Below are 17,953 nucleotides of genomic sequence, written 5' to 3' on the forward strand. Positions count from 1 at the left end.
ACTTGTGGTGGCTCACGCTTGTAATCCCAGCACTTTGGGAGGCCAAGGTGGGCAGATCATTTCAGGTCAGGAGTTCGAGACCAGCTTGGCCAACACGGTGAAACCTCATCTCTACCAAAAACATTAAAAAAAAAAAAAATTAGCCACGTGTGGTGGTGCACATCTGTAATATCAGCTATTTGGGAGGCTGAGGCAGGAGAATTGCCTGAACCTGGGAGACAGAGGTTGCAGTGAGCTGAGATCATGCCACTGTACTCCAGCCTGGGTAACAGAGCAAGACTGTGTCTCAAAAATAAACAAATAAATAAAACTAAAAATAAATAAATAAATAAATAAAATCTGGCCAGGCACAGTGGCTCATGCCTGTAATCCCAGCACTTTGGGTGGCTGAGGCTGGAGGACTGCTTGAGCCAGGGAGGTTGAGGCTGCAGTGAGCCATGATCGTGCCACTCCATTCCAGCCTGGGTAACAGAGTGAGGCTCTGTCTCAAAAAAAGAGAAAAGAAAATCTGCTTAGAGTCAGTAGGCCAGCATAAAGGATTAAATACCCTATAATTTCAGCAGTGCTTCTGACCGTGGTGATAAAAGCCGTGATAATTCTTAGAACCGATCAATAGAAAGCAGCTCTGACTGAAACCATGGCATGTTGATAAGGGAGGGATTATTAAGCATTTAAGAAGGTAGGATTGTTACTCAGTCCTTGTACTTTCAAGTAAAATTAAGATCTAGAAGAATCAGATTTAGAATGGGTTATCTTCATCATAAATGACAAGCACTTGTATAGTGCCTTCTGGTCTACATACTTAATCAATGAACCAGAAAAGTAGCAGTGAATAGTGGAGAAAACCTAGACTTTGATGTCTGAAGTATGCAAATCTCAGTTCTACTACTTACTATCTGAGTAATTTTGTATAGTTGTTTGACTTCTCTGATCTCAGGGAAAGACAGTAAAACAGGAATGGCAAATGATACTTTCATCACAGGCTTGCTTATGAAGATTAGAAACAACAGGTATAATGTACTCTGTTCACACAGGACAATAAGATGTAGTTATTATAATTGAACATACTGAGTATTGTTTTTTAATATGAACTGTATTCCAGGCATGATGTTAAGTGAAATCCATATCTGTGCTCTTTCTTGTGTGTGTTCAAATTGCCTGAACCCAGGAAGCAGAGGTTGCGGTGAGCAGAGATCACACCACTGCACTCCAGCCTGGGTGACAGAGTGAGATTCCGTCTCAAAAGAAAAAAAAAAAAGGTTCCTAGCATAGGCATTCCCCAGAGGGCAGGTGTGAGCCCAGCCATTCCACTTTGTCATCGTCTAGGGCCTACACCAACCTAGAAAGAGGACTAATTGTTTATTATTAGACTTTGGCTTGATTTTGGGACTTACGATAGATGAATTAAAGTGAAGCGGCTTGAGTTTTCTAACTCTGACATATTTCAAAACATCAAGAATAATAATAATGCCTTTGGTTAGTGGATCAAAGATTTTAAACTATGGTTTGGTACTGAATTAATGTATCAGTTATTGCTGACATGAGAAAGATCTTTTTCATAGAATCTGTATACCAAAGATTGTATCTGAGAAGAGGCATTTCCCAATAAGCAGCCTTCATGTCTATGACTTTCACAGATGTTTTGAGTAATAATCACTTATAAGCACTATGTGCCAGGCATTATGGTAAGTTCTTCCTAATAATTATTGCATGTAACCATCACAATGATGCTTCAGGTAGATCATTATTATTTCAAGTTTACAGATGGAAAAAAGTGAGGTGATACACGTTCCTAAGGATAGAATAGAACAAGAATCTGAATTCAAGTTTGCACTCTTTACCACTAGGACATATCACCTCAATAGTAAGAAACTTGTCATGAATGCCTCCCTTCTTCCTCATTCATGCATTCTCCTTCTCCTTCTCCTCCTCCTCCTCCTCCTCCTCCTCTTCCTCCTTCTCCTTCTTCTTCCTTTTCTTTTGAGACGAAGTTTTGCTCTGTTGCTCAGGCTGGAGTGCAGGGGTGCAATCTTGGCTCACCACAGCCTCCACCTCCCAGGTTCAAGTGATTCTCCTGTCTCAGCCTCCCTAGTAGCTGGGATTACAGGCACACACCACCACACCCAGCTAATTTTTATATTTTTAGTACAGATGGGGTTTCACCACGTTGGCCAGGCTGGTCTCAAACTCCCGACCTCAGGTGATCCACCTGCCTTGGCCTCCCAAAGTGCTGGGATTACAGGCATGAGCCGCCAAGCCTCATGCTTTACTATTTCAGGCCCAAGTCAAAAGACTTCCTTGCCTGTGAGTGACGACAACAGATCTGGAATCAGTGGCCCTGGCTTGCAGCATGTGCTCTCTCAGATGACTAGCTGAGTGGTCATGAGCACATTAGTCATGCTCTCTGAGTCCAGTCACATTTTGTATTATAAAATCACTAAACTTTCAGTGTTGTGTTATATGTAAAGGATAATGTTATAAAGAGAGGGTACTTTGTAAATAAAATGTTCTCTACAGAAAACAGAATGGCGACTGCAGGGGCTGAGCAGTGGGTGAATTGGGGATTTACTGTTTCATAAGCACAGTTTTAATTTTGAAAGACAGGAAGTTCTAGAGACAAATGGTGGTAACAGTTGCAATGTGTGTGGACTTAATGCTACTAAACTGCATACTTAAAAATTGTTAAAATGGTAAATTTTGTGTTATGTAGATTTTATCACAATTTTAAAAATTAAAAATTAAAAAAATCTGCCCTTAAAAAAAATTCCTGGCTGGGCGCAGTGGCTCACGCCTGTAATCCCAGCACTTTGGGAGGCTGAGACGGGCGGATCACGAGGTCAGGAGATCGAGACCATCCTGGCTAACACGGTGAAACTCCATCTCTACTAAAATACAAAAAAAACTTAGCCGGGCGTGGTGGCGGGCGCCTGTAGTCCCAGCTACTCGGGAGGCTGAGGCAGGAGAATGGCATAAAAACCCGGAAGGCGGAGCTTGCAGTGAGCTGAGATCCCGCCAATGCACTCCAGCCTGGGCGACAGAGCGAGACTCCGTCTCAAAAAAAAAAAAAAAAAAAAAAAATTCCTACATAGATGTTAGTAATATTGATATTACTACAATAATTATTTTCTCTTAGGATAAATAGTACAGAGAAAGGATTATTTCAGGTGTGCTATCAGTTCTTATATATACAGTCACGTATATATAACTTGCTTAATAACAAGGACACATCCTGAGAAGTGCACTGATAGGTGATTTCGTTGCGCGATCATCATAGAGTGTACTTACACAAACTTACTACACACACAGGATATGTGGTAAAGCCTATTGCTCCTAGGTTACAAACCTATACGGCATGTCACTGTACTGAATATCGAAGGCAGTTGTAACACAGCGAGTATTTGTGCATCTAAACATAGAAAAAAGATACAGTAAAAATACAGTCTACAAGATAAAAAATAGCACACCTGTATGGAACACTTATCATGTGTGGAGCCTGCAGGACTGGAAGTTGCTCTGGGTGAGTCAGTGAATGAGTGAGTGGTAGGTGAGTGGGAAGGTACAGGACATTCCTGTAGACGACTGCAGACTTCATACACAGTGTACACATAGGCTACATTAAATTTATAAAAAATATTTTTCTTTCTTCAGTAATAAATTAACTATAGCTTACTATACCTTTGTTACTTTATAAACTTTTCAATTTCTTTAAGCTTTTTGACTCTTTTATAATAACACAGCTTAAAACACAAATACCTTGTACAACTGTATGAAAATTTTCTTTGTATGCTTATTCGATAAGCTTTTTCTATTTTTAAGTTTATTTATTTACTTTTTGAACTTTTTTTGTTAAAGATGAAGACACAAACACACACATTAGCCTCTAAGCCTATACAAGGTCAGGATCATCAATATCACTGTCTTCCACCTCCTTATCTTGTCCCATTGGAAGGTCTTCAGGGGCAGTAACACACACAGAGCTGTCACCTCCTATAACAATGCCTTCTTCTGGATACCTCCACAGTGACCTGCCTGAGACTACTTTATAGTAAGTTATCTTTTATATACATAGGTACAAAGAATATGCTCTAAAATAACTTCAAAGTGTATAGTAGAGTAAATACTAGGCAATAGGAATTTTTCACCTCCATTATAGTCTTCTATCATATATATGACCATATATATATACACACAGTCCATATATATATGTGTGTGTGTGTGTGTGTGTGTATATATATACACACACAGTCCATCAGTGACCAAAACATCATTATGTAAAGCATGACTATATAACCAAGATAGGACAAAATGAATACCATCATTCCTGCTGAGGGATAAGGCAGAATTATCCAATTTGAGTCCAGCATAGCCACTCAGGACACACTGACCTTTATGGATGGCACAGAGCCCCATGTACCTAGAGTGAAGTGGAGAGAGCGTGAGTGACTGTAGGAGAGATTCATTCTGCCCTCCAAAGTTCAGGGTAACCAGCATGCAGCATGGACAGCTGAGTCCTAAGGTAGCAAAAGACAATGTACATTCCCCACGTTTCTGGGAAATCACTTTTACACTTCACAATGAAAATTTTAGATTTAGTTGAAAAGGATGGCCAAGAAATAGGAAGGTCTAATTTTGAAACAAATGCAAAAGCACTATTTCTGCAATATGGAAATCCATATCTGTGCTCTTTTCCTGTGTGTGGAGTTCAAAAATTTCAGTTCAAATCCTGACTCTACATGACTGTGTACAAGTCACTCAACCTCCATTAGCCTAAATTTTCTTACTCAGAAATAAGACGTGTGTGTACTCAGCAACAACATAGGTTCTTTTCCATGCTGATGTTCTGGGACTCAGTTCCTCCAGGGCTGAGGCCACATTGGTGCTGTCCAAAATGCGGGTAACTTGGGATGTGGGTGTTAGGGACAGTGCCCTTTGCTAAGGCTCCTGGAGGTGATCCCACGCAGTTTCCCAACTCCTTTCAGAGGAGTTGAACAGAGTGGTTGACACAGTTAAAGCAGCAAGAAGCATCAACCAAGAGCACGTGGCATTCTTACTTGATTTTTCTTGCTGGTTATTCGTAGCTTGCCTGGCCAATATATCTCTGAAAAATCATCTCCTTTCAGAGGAGTTGGGAAATTGAAAAGGCATGAAGTCTCTGATTGCTGTGAGATTTATGTAACATGAGGGTTGACAAAGGCTTTCTGATTGATAAAATATAATCAAGGAGAATAATGTGTGTGGAACATGCGTTAGTTCAGTGAAAACAAGGAACAGAAAGAAAGACAAGAGATGCATGCAGCATTGCTGACAGCATGGCATGTTTTGGACTCTTTGCTTGGTGTACCACGCCTTATTCAGAACAGTGTCCTGGGGATCCAAAGTGCAGCTCTCTATCATAGGAGTTTCCTTCTCTTTGGAAAGACTATATATTGCCAGTTCCGGCTGGGCACATTGGCTCACGCCTGTAATTCCAGCACTTTGGGAGGCCGAGGCGGGCACATCACTTGAGGTCAGGAGTTCAAGACCAGCCTGGCCAACATGGTGAAATCCTGTCTCTACTAAAAATACAAAAATTAGCCAGGGCTGGTGGTGGGCACCTGTAATCCTAGCTACTCAGAAGGCTTAGGCAGCAGAATTGCTCAAACCCAGGAGGTGGAGGTTGCGGTGAGCCAAAATCACACCACTGTACTCCAGCCTGGGTGACAGAGTGAGACTCCACCTCAAAAAAAAAAAAAAAAAAAAGGACTCTATGTTGTTATTTCATAGCTTGCCTAGTACAATGGTTCTGCATAGTGGCCACTCAATATATTTTGTGTGATTTAATGTTTCAATACCGATCCTTTCACTTCTATTTGTTCTTGTCTCCTGGCTTTGGATTGGTCTGTTTGAAATTTAACCTTCTTAACCAAACACAGCCACAACTCAAGATAAGACTTGTCAGATTTTTATCAGTAAACTAGAAAGAAGATCTAATGCAAGACTCAGATGTGAGTCACTGATTTGGTCCATTGTAGAATAGACCTGAGGTCCTGGGGTGTCCACAGTCCACTACAGTGCAGCATCTGGGCTGACCACATTAACCAACTACCCTCTTCTGAGCCAGTACTAAGATAGCCACTCTATTCTCAGGTTTGAACAGAGTAGTTGACACAGTTAAAGCAGCGAGAAACATCAACCAAGAGCACATGGCATTCTTACTTGATTTTTCTTGCTGGTTATTCCTAGCTTGCCTGGCCAATATGTCTCTGAAAAAATCATCTTACTAAATAGCAGTAGTTAGCAAAATGACAATATTAGCATTAACAGCTAAACTATGACAAATATTTTTAGGCATAAGGTATTCAGAAATATGCTTAAATAAATGCTATTTAGGCAATTATATTCTTGTGCCAGCAAATAACAAATGATAATCACTTCTTCCATGACTGTAAGTACGTATTGATTAAGCTGAAACTTAGAACTCCAAAATGAATTATATCTGGTCATTGCTAAAATGCTTTGCTCACTGGAAGAAAAAAAAAAATTCACAACACCTATTATACTGCATTTAATTAAGACAAGCATCAACTTTATGTGCCATTATTTGCTTCTGCCAAATCTCTATGGTGTAAATATTGAACAGTGGCATCTCTTGAATGCTAATCAATCCTTTCTGAATTTCAAATGATTACATAAATTTTAGGAAATGCTTATTTGCCAGCATTACCCTCAGCTGCATATATATCAGCAAGGCATTAGTATGAAGATATGCACAGTTATTTGACAAGTGTCTAGTGGGTGTTTTTCTAAATTACAATATCATATATGAAAAGGTAAAAACTGAGAGCGAATGCTAATTGTAAGAAGAACCTGGGATATTTCTTTTGCTTATCTGACTTCATAAAGAACAATTTAACCAATGCTCTTGGGTAAAGATGTGAGGTAAATGTTCTGCTTCACTAGGCTTTGCAGTCCAGCCAGTGGCAGTGTGTGTGTGGGTGAGTGTGTAATCATATTTAGAGGAAGCCAGCAATAAAGCAAATATTGTGACCAGCTTCAGGAAGGAGAATTGCCACATAATAGGAAGATTAGGTTTTGCTGTTTCAAAACCAACTTTTATGCAGCTACCAAGTAAAAAGAATTTTATGACATTTAGACTATCATGCTTATTTCAGAATTAATAGGCATAAATTTTGATGCACAATTGGAAATTTTTTACTGGTTTTCCACCCTTCTGAAGCTCTTATGGCACTTCCAGCGATGAGGTAGTCAAATAAGGAATAAGAACAGGCACTCCTATTTCACTTTCTAGAGTAGCTGTAGATTTGCCATATAGCAAATGGTACGCTTGGTACTGTCATCTTCTGACTTATAGTGAATGAATTGTTCATCTTGCTTTAGGCACTGCAAACACAATTTAAATCAGTAATCAAATTTCTCTGTTGGATTTTTTTTTTCTCCTTCTCCTTCTCCTTCTTCTTCCTAGTTAGTTCCCGCAAGCAGATCTCTGTTGGATTTGTAAGCTTCTCTTGTTAACTGGATGTAATGTTGCAAAAAAAGCAAAATAGGGATTCATTTTTTCCCTTTGTTTCAGTTGCTTTACTTATTAATAGATTTGTGCTCTCTTTTTCATCTCCCACACAATAGGAACACCTAGTTTGGTGGCAGAAAAACAACACAACACAACACAAACTCAACAAGTTGCTGTCCATCTTCTAGAGAAGTGGACAAAAAAGTACTCTCTTTTTGTAAGCCCTTTGAATTCTCTTCTCCAAAACTGTGTCTACAATATTTCCAGGCTTCTCCAGAAGTACTGAGGGAAGTGAGCACTCAAACTCCAATGGTTCCCCCATACACTTCCTTTCTGGGGGGGGGGGGGGGGGGGGGGGTGGTTCATCGCTTAGGAAAGGCAAAATGCAGGCATCCTGAGCACAGCACAGGTCAGAACAACTTTTCTTTTTCAAAAAGACAACCCCACAATGGCCAATCATCAGGTGATCCTGCAAAACTATTTTCTCTCCACAGGAAGTGGCAGAAAAATCCCTTCATGATTTACACCACAATGTCACACTGACATCAGGACTCCGATTAGCTAATGGAACTGCAGTTAAAGCAACCCGTTTACACCCTCCACTGCACAATTAGAACATCCTTGCCAGGGGTAGCAAACAACTGAGCAGTTAGGGTGAAGAGGCTATGTACGGTGAAGTCTCTTCCTTTTATAGGACAGCACACGCCAACCTTGCTGGTAGATTCAGAATAGTACTTCCTATTGAACAAAAAGGAAGCGTCCTCTTTTAAAGAAAAATAGACAAGCAGAAAGAGGTTCTGATTGAAGTGCTGTGGTTTTTTGGACTATGTTAACACAGGAACCTTTTGTATGCCTCACTTAATGGCTGAATATTTGCTATTCCTACAAATCTCTGTTGTCTGTTAAGTGAGATGTGAGATCAATAGTTGCTCTGCAATTCTTTGCTTACTTATAAAGCCTTCATTTTCAAATGAAGTGTGTGTGTATGTGTCTGTGTGTATGTGTGTGTGTACATATTTTATATATATATACACATACAGAGAGAGAGAGAGTCTCAAAAGTGATGGGACAGAGTTCCCGTATATGATGGCTTGTGCTGGAGTTGTAAGCTCTGTGCAGAGGTCCTGACTGGGCTTGGGGATATGGGGCTAGTCTCCCTATTTGCATTTTGCCTTACCAACCACTCTATGGGGAGCTTTGACAGCAAACCTCTGCCAGGTTCTGATATTGAGTGCCAGAGGACAAATGGCATACACTTAAGGGAAAAGAAGCATTAGATCTTTCTTTAAATGTCAAAGCAGAAGAAATAACGGACAAAATTCAAATAAGAAAAAAATTCCTATTCCAGAAACTAAAGACAATTGGAAAACTAACCACTGCAAATAAATTTCCCTACCTAAAAAACTTTTATCCACATCTTTCAGCTAATAAACATTTTATTTACTATTAACAATGTCAGCGTCATATCGCAAGAGCAGAATTATGGTTGAACCCTTCAGGAAAGCAGACGGCTGTACTTGAAAACAGAATGTACAAACTTACTACACTCCTTTCTGCCTGCCCACCACCCACACTCCACCCTGCCCTGCCCCAAGGAGTTCGTCCACCTAAGCCTTAGAGATGCAATTGGCTACTTTAGGATTTTTTATGCCGGTGACTGCCAGAGGGGAAAAGAACGACTATTCGTTTTGTTACTATTTTTCCTTTTACCATCACAAGCAGTTAAAATACATCCTAAAATAGACATATATGTAATGAAAGCTATGATCATTTAGCTTTCCTAATGTCTAGTGAATGGTCCAAAGAAAATGTCACACCTAAGAGGTGATAATCAGCTACAAGGAGGAAGTCTTTAAGAAAGAGGTAACGAAGCTGTGAGGTAAATGTGTTCTGGGAGTTCGCTGGAACTCTGACACCCAGAGTTCACGTAGCGAAAAACAAAACTTACAATATCCAGCTGACCCTTGCACAACACAGGTTTGAACTGTGTGGGTCCACATCGCATGCAGACTTTTTTCAGCCAAACACAGATGAGAACACAGTATTCGCAGATACGAAACCTGCCTCTACGGAGGACCAATGTTTTGGACGCTCGGGTTCTGCAGGGCCCACTGCGGGACTTGAGTGTGTGCAGATTTTAGTATACACAGGGGTCCTGGAACTGATTCCCCGCATACACTGAGGGATGATGGTGTTTAGAAACTGAGTGAATTAAGAGCTACATAATTACTTAGCATATTCAATAAAAATTGGAAATTCAGGTAAAGTATTTCCCTGCTTTTACCAATAGACATTGCTTTTCTTTTTGTCCACATTCTTCAGATGACTGTCCCAATTTCTTATATCATTTTGCCTTAATAAATAAATAAACAGTGTCTTAGTAAGTACAGTCCTCCCTTGGTATACAAGAGGGATCAGCTCCAGGGCACCTGCCTATACACAAATCTGCAAATACTCAAGTCCTGCCATCTACCCCGTGAAACCTTCAGATCTGAAAAGTCAGCACTCTGTATATGTGGATTTTGCATCCAATGGATACTGTACTTTGTTTTGTTTTGTCTTGTTTTTTTGAGACAGAGTTTCTCTCTGAAGCTCAGTCTGGAGTGCAATGGCACAATCTCGGCTCACTGCAAACTCTGCCTCCTGGGTTCAAGCGATTCTCCTGCCTCAGCCTCCAAAATAGCTGGGATTACAGGCACCCGCCACCATGCCTGGCTAATTTTTGTATTTTTAGTAGAGACGAGGTTTCACCATGTTGACCAGGCTGGTTTCAAACTCTTGACCTCAGGTGATCCAGTCGCCTTGGCCTCTCAAAGTGTTAGGATTACAGGTGTGAGCCACTGCGCCCAGCCTTTTGGGTATTGTATTTTGGACTTGCATTTGTACACAGAACCTGCAGATACAGAGGGCTGACTGTATTTATTGAAAAAAAAAAATTTCGAGCAGAAGTGGATCCGCACAGTTCGAACCTGTGTCTTCAAAGGTTTTCTTTACATAGTATTTTTAATATGCTGATTGATGAGATCAAATGTCTCCAAAGAGGAAAGCAGGTTGAATCAGAGAAAGTACTAACTGGCATTTGGTGTTATTAATTCTAGACCTGGATCTGAGCCTAAAATGTTGGATAAATCATCTAGTTTTGTTTTTTTAATGACAAAACTGGAGGGGAATGTTCTCTTAGGTCTCTTCATTCTGTAAGAGAGAAGCTAAGTGATTTATTCACCTGAGAACATTTTATTATGAACATTACCGAAGAAAAGCATTACCACCACTTCCTTCTATGGCTCATTTTGGTGTTTGACACTCTTAGTGTTATAACTTCAAATAGAGCCTAAATGCTGATCATCAGTAATTAATTTCATTTATTATTTTATTTGCAAAGAAGAGGGACTCAGTTTAGTCTCTATACTACTTATACTAATCCCCTTCATAGGCTGGGCACAGTGGCTCATGCATGTAATCCCAGCACTTTGGGAGGCTTAGGCAGGCAGATCACTTGAGGTTAGGAGTTCGAGACTAGCCTGACAACATAGCGAGACTCTGTCTGTACTAAAAATTTAAAAAAAAAAAAAATCCCCTTCATAATGTGAAGACTTATCTCCCTACTTTCTAAAGGGGAAAAGAAGATGCTAAATCCTCTAATAGTTATCCATAGAATCTATTTTCTAGGCTCTCTTTCTTCAAATTTTGTGCTTGCATTTTTTTAACTAATTCTTTTCAATTCCCATTATTTTTTTTTTAATCTAGAAGTTGGGAGGAAAGGCATTCTTTCATTCATGAATGCAATAAATATTTATTAAAAGCCTATATGCCAGGGAGTACATGAGGAGTAAAACATACACTGTGTTCATGGACCTTACAGTTTATTAATTTGACAGATAAAAGACCTTTGCTTCACTAAGAAAACAAGAACATTTCACTTAGCACATACAAAATAAAAGAATAAAAAAAGAAAAGAAAACCAGAACAATCATAGAGCCCTGCCCCCCGCTTTGTTTAGGGTCAGACTTGTATAGTTTAAAGGAGCCACAACAAAGAGAAAACTGTTCTGCTCTGCCTTAGAAATACTGTTTTTTTCCTTCCAAGTTATGATTTTAAAGGCTTTTCAAGGAGGGCCAGATGTTATGACTCATGGCTGCAATCCCAGCACTTTGAGAGGCCAAGGAGGGAGGATTGCTTGAGGCCAGGAGTTCGAGACCAGCTTGGGCAACATAGTGAGACTCTGTCTCTATAAAAAAATTTAAAAATTAGCCAGGCAATGGGTGTGACCTGTAGCCCCAGCTACTCAGGAGGCTGAGGCGAGAGGATCATTTGAGCCTAGGAGTTAGAAGCTGCAGAAAGTTATGATCATGCCACTACACTCCAGCCTGGGCAACAGAGCAGGATCCTGTCTCTAAAATTAAGAAGAAGAAGAAATCATAAAATAAAATTCTTTCAAGCCCTGAAGGTCTTTCCCACCCATTTTGAAAATCCCTTTCAACTTGTGTTCAAGTCACATTGTTTATTAATAAACAATACTGTTTATTCTGAGACATTCTAATAATTGCTTAGATGACCTTTTATATTTAAGATAATGTTCTTAATTTTTTTAAGATAAAGAAATCATGACTAGACACTACAGAATGCCTGAACTGAACCTGTGGGTGAAACAAGCAACTCTTCAACCAGTTTTGTTCTTGAATTATGCCCATTGCTTCTCTGCAGATGAGGATCAGGTGACGGGTTGGTGAGGACATTCAGCAGGCTGTGGGTTTTTCTGTCTGGGCCAGTTGAGTCATTCCCTGAGGCAACCACAACCCATCTTCCTTGGAGTGTTTGTCTCCATGAGGACAAAACTTACCTGGGATGTGTTATGGTATAATCAAATGTCACATTCAAAATTTGGAAATTTAGTATGAAGCAAAGAGCTATCATGATGAACAAATATAATATTTTCTCCATTCATTTTGCTGGAAACAGGATTCTATCAATGCCAAGAAAGAATTGTACAACATTGTCTTAACTACTATTACTTAACATGGGCTGAAAGTCTATCATCTTGCATTTGCTTGGAACAGAAATGCATTTGCCACCTGGTTTTAGCCAGTAATATTTTTTCTAATCTTTTTTCATGTTAGCTTTCCCAAAGAGCTTATAAATAAACATCTCCTCTCATAAACTGGGAGAATGCAAACCAATAACGGAAATAATTTAATTTTGAGGAGATATTTATTGGAGAGTTCTTTGGAAAAACTGGTCTCAGTAAAATAACCTGCATTTGAATATGGCTTTTAGTTAAACTACCTCCTATTACCTATCACGAGTTGCTTTGGTAAAGGCTTTGCTTTAAGTTTCAAACTATTTGTTTATTTTGTAATTTTCTAAGACAGGATCTTAATCTGTCACCCAGGCTGGAGTGCAGTAGTATGATCTTGGCTCCCTGCAGCCTTGATGCCCCCAGGCTCCAGTGATCCTCCCACCTCATCCTCCCAAGTGGCTGAAACCACAGGTGTCTGCCACCACACCTGGCTAATTATTTTGTAGAGATGGGGTCTCACTATGTTGCCCAGGCTGGTCTCAAACCCCTGGGGCGCAATCATTTCTCTCACCTTGGCCTCCAAAGTGCTGAGATTACAGGTGTGAGCCACTATACCTGGCCCATTTATTAAACATTTTGTAAGTCATACTATGTACCAAGCAATGTGCTAGAAATGTAACGAAAACATTACAACTAACAACTAATAGAGATTGGGCATACAGAATGGGCATACAGAATCTATTATGTTATACACAGAGAAATGTGCTGAGAGGGCATTTTTTACTTATTTCCTTTCCTGACCGATTTACCCAACTGATGTGTGCTCATGGATACAATCCGAAGGGGGAAACGTAAGACAGCAAACTAGAAGGACTTGAGTCCACTGTACTTTTCTTTTGAGTCCTGTCACAAGCTTTTTGTGTCATCAGTAATAAACTTTAGTGAAGAATGATGACTTTTAGATTAGAAAGTGAATGACTGCTATTGGGACCCGCTTTGAATCAACTGATTAGTTACTGTTCCTGCAGATATTTCTATTCCAGCTAGACATCCAGAAACCCCAAACACACCCTAGACTTTTCCCTCTCAACTCTGCCACATCTTGTGGCTTGAAACCTGTAACTGGTTTATATCCATCTCAGTCCAACCACATGGAGTATTAAAACCACCTCTAGGCCAGGCATGGTGGCTCACGCCTGTAATCTCAGCACTTTGAGAGGCCAAGGCAGGTGAATCACCTGAGGTCAGGAGTTCGAGACCAGCCTGGCCAACATGGAGAAATCCTGTCTCTATTAAAAATACAAAAAAATTAGCTGGGTGTGGTGGCAGGCACCTGCAATCCCAGCTAATCAGGAGGCTGAGACAGGAGAATCACTTGAACCTGGGGGGTGGAGGTTGTGGTGAACTGAGATCACGCCATTGCACTCCAGCCTGGGCACCAAGAGTGAAACTCTGTTTCAAAAAAAGAAACAACAACAACAACAACAAACCCTCTAAAAATAATAAAATAAAATAAATCACAGCATGCCAGGAATAAAAGCAAAAAAAAAAAATAAGTAAAATAAAAATAAAACCTCTGAACACAGGGTTTCTAGCACTGTTCTCGGTCCAGTCCACTTTCCATGCTGCTACCAGAAACTTAAGTTACTCACTGTATCCCTGTCCCCTTAAGAATACTGCTATACTTCCTAATTGTTTAGAGAATGAAAACCATGGCACCTCCTTCTTCTTGCCACTACAGCCCCAGTGCCTACTTCAGTGCCGGACACATAGTAAGCACTCAGTGAGTATGTGTTGAATGCATCTGAGGCTTTCACGTCCATGTCCAGGCTCCTGTCTATGTCTCCAGCCACATCTGCTGCTTCCCTCAAACCATATCCATCAACGAACAGTTCAGCAAACTCATTTTGCTCTCTCTTGCCTTTAAGCTTTCACACTGGCCACGCTTCTAGCTTGGAATGCTGCACCTGCTTGGGACCACACCCTACCTTCTCTCACCAAATCTATCTGGAAAACACTGTTCCATCTCTCACAGGAGAATACTGCTGCAGTCATCTCTCAACACAGCCCCCGGCCTCTGACCAGTCCACAAAATCTTCATTTATCTCCAGGACCAAAGAGTCTCAAGGCTGGGCTGAGATAAAAACAGCAGGCTTCAGACTCAGGGGACTCGAGGCTCAGGAGGAAGGTCTGGGACAGCAGATACCGGCTTAGGACTTGGCCTTAACTTTCAAGAGTGATTCTGGTATGATTTCACCCTTAATCACAGGTAAAACCAGCACTTGGGGCTAGCTGGGGCACCTAACGTTAATTATCTATACACCTCAGTAAAGGTGAAATTTAAAAAATTGATTAGCCACTGTTTCTATAGAGTAAAAAGTTTTTCCACTCATAAATGAGAACCTATTTGAATTTTACTGCTGGTTACTTTTCTCCTGCTTCTCTAAAAAAATAGACTCTTGGCCAGAATTCTATTTACCTCTGATCTGAAAGCCATGCTTTCCTTTCTTCCTTAAGCAACAAATAGACATGGATTTAATGGACATTTAGGTCAGCTATTCACTGGTGCACTGGACTCCTGAAACAATCCAGGTGCTCATTAAACAACAGAGTGTGTGACTAAAGTTCTGGTAAATACATGGCCCAGGTGTTCAGGAAGGTATTTTTGAGGTTCAAAGGTTGAAAGCATCTCAGATCTATCCCAACCCCCTACCCACAGTGTTAGCAGAGAATGTAACAATTTTGGAAAATGATGAAGGAAAGATAAAAGTGCTGAAAACTAAAGATGGCTCATCGTTAATACGTACATCTTCAAATGTAATACATTTCTTCAACTAACTTAAAATACCATTGAAGTGAGATGACTCTCTCTAAATATTTTATCACTAAGATGCTATAAGATTTCTTACACATATATTACCACATTTTCCATTTAATTACTGATCAAATGTACTAGTTTAAAAGGCTAAGATCTTACCATAAACCAGAATAATTTGTGCGATTACAGCAAGCAGGCCTATGCTTGCTATCTTCCTTTTTAACATTCTAAACACTGTTCTCGGGTAAAAGATGCAGACTTAACTTGAACAGAACTTTCCTTTTTATTGTGGTTAATATAGAAACCACACAGGATCTAGTCTTGGCATTGTAAACCTTTGAACGTTACATCTATGAAATTCTGTTGTCCGTTTAAATTTTCAGTAACATTTCTCTTTGCTATATTTATCACATTTTCCAAAATATGAAAATGCTCTTTTTATTTTAAATGTTGACTATACGTGAAAAATTAACTCTGGTTCTATTACTTCAGACTACCCCTTTATTAGCAACAGTTGTGCAGTCCTGTCAAGAAGAATTTTAAAAATAAAGTACCAAATTTGGAGAGTAGACACATCTGTTTTACTTTGCAGTTTTTTTATTGTTTTATTCCTTAGAATATGAATTCACAACTATCTTATAACTGAAGACTAAAGAAAAAACATATGTTGGTGAATCTGATTTCTGCATTTTTTTCATTCAAGGGAAGTTGCCTCCCTCAGCTGTCTGCCAATAAGTAATAAATGGACTTGGCAAAAAGTTTATTTAAGTTGGCTTTATTAAGCCAACAAAATACAGAAATCAAGTAAGGGACAGGCAGGAAAGTCTGTTCCTTTGAAGTCAATAAAAATCCATCTCCTTAATCCTTTTTTTATTCCAAGCAGTGGTGATTTTTCTCAACTGACTCACTGAGAACCTTGATTTAGCTAATCTGTCTTGCTTAGTTATCTTTCTTTTCCAAAGATTTCCTAAAGAAGCATCCTTTCCCCTTGACAACTGTCATCTTTTATACTTGCATAGTGGTGCATTGGGTTATAAACATTCTCTAGTTAATCCCGATAGAGATTTAAATACAGGTTTTTAATTACAATTCATATTTTAGAAGAATAAAAACAGAAGTAAGTAGCAAGTTGAAACAAAAGGCACATAGAAATTATCAATGGGAGAAAGATGGCTAAAATTTGATACCATACATCTTTCCTAAGCTGTCTGTTTTAAACCTTTGTCATAGCTTTATTTGGTTATTGCTTATCTGTACATTATGGAAGAAAAACAGGACTCATTTGAATGAGTCAATTGAATAAACTCATTTTTCCATTCCCCAACCTATCCACTGAAGGGCTATGCATCATGTAGAAACATGTATGAAAATATATTCATGTTTGAAGATTTCATAATTTGAAAGGAAGGGCATTATATTGATAGAACAAAAACATACATGGACCACAAAATACTTGAACTTCAGCATCATTTAGCAATCATTGGTTGAGCACAGCATGAGAAAAGGATTTCTTACCTAAACTAAAGAGCACCAAGAATTTCAGACACACAAACTCTCGTTGATCAAACTGGAGAGAACGAAGTTTTGCCACTAGCTCCTGTGCATGACTCATGAGGTTGTTGAGGGTGGCCCCGGCTTGTGATGCTATTATAGAATAGTCCACCTGCAACACAGAATCACAGTTTTAAGGACTATCAGAATCAGCAATACATATTTCACCTGAGATTATTAAGAACTACGGGTAAAATCAGATTGCAATACAGGTTTTTTAAATAGAATAGAGATGGGGGGGAGGGGGGTCTCACTATTTGACCAGACTGGTCTTGAACTCCTGAGTTGAAGTGATCCTCTGGCCTCAGTCTTCCAAAGTGCTGGGATTGCAGGCCTAAGCCACTGCGTGCCTGGCCACAATACAGACTGGTAACAGAAGAGATTTTCCCCATGAAAGTAGTTTGAGGCACATTCCATGATTCTAAAATGCATCAGAATTAGTATGTCTGATAAATATAATCACTTTTGATACACTTTGTAGGAAACAGGTTTTGGCTACCTAAATTTTTCAAGTATATATGTCTTTTTTATATTACAAAATTACATCACCACATAAGATAAAAAAATTTAACTCTCATGAATAAGGTGAAAGAAAGACATACTGTCCATGAAAAGTGAATCCAGAAGAGTGTTCTATGTATATACAATATTAACTAGTGCATGAGGAAAATAAAGGCAGATACGTTTCTACTTGTATTATGAGACTACATTTTAAAGTAATCATCATTCAAGATTGCATGTTTGTGGATGATGAAAGAATTACATTTAAATTATTCTTTATAGAACAGCAGAAGTGTTCATTTAAAAATTTTAAATAAATACAAATAAATTATTCTTTAGTTTTCTGTTTCCTAAAAAGCATGACATAAAACTGCTATTCTCAGATGATTACATTAGATTACATCAGATTAATGTGTTTCTCTCTAAACACAGCAATAATTTTATTTAGGAGAATAATACCATTGTCTGGTAGCAAAAAAAGAAAAGGCTTATTTCCCTTTTCATTTAAAAAAAAAAAGTAGGGGCTGAGCATGGTGGCTCTTACATATGAAGCACTTTC

General features: G+C 39.2%; 1 protein-coding gene across 3 annotated transcripts in view; it reads right to left on the reverse strand.

The window, feature by feature from the left end:
• Positions 1-17,953, reverse strand: part of NR5A2 (nuclear receptor subfamily 5, group A, member 2) — a 178,244-nt gene that overhangs the window by 49,984 nt on the left and 110,307 nt on the right. For all 3 annotated transcript variants that reach the window (XM_011990596.1, XM_011990595.1, XM_011990597.1), the window contains one exon: positions 16,858-17,005. In XM_011990596.1, the coding sequence (XP_011845986.1) occupies positions 16,858-17,005 (148 nt within the window). The remainder of the gene's footprint in view (positions 1-16,857; positions 17,006-17,953) is intronic.

This window comes from Mandrillus leucophaeus, unplaced genomic scaffold (genome assembly GCF_000951045.1).
Source record: "Mandrillus leucophaeus isolate KB7577 unplaced genomic scaffold, Mleu.le_1.0 Scaffold38, whole genome shotgun sequence".
NCBI classification, from domain to species: Eukaryota; Metazoa; Chordata; class Mammalia; order Primates; family Cercopithecidae; genus Mandrillus; species Mandrillus leucophaeus.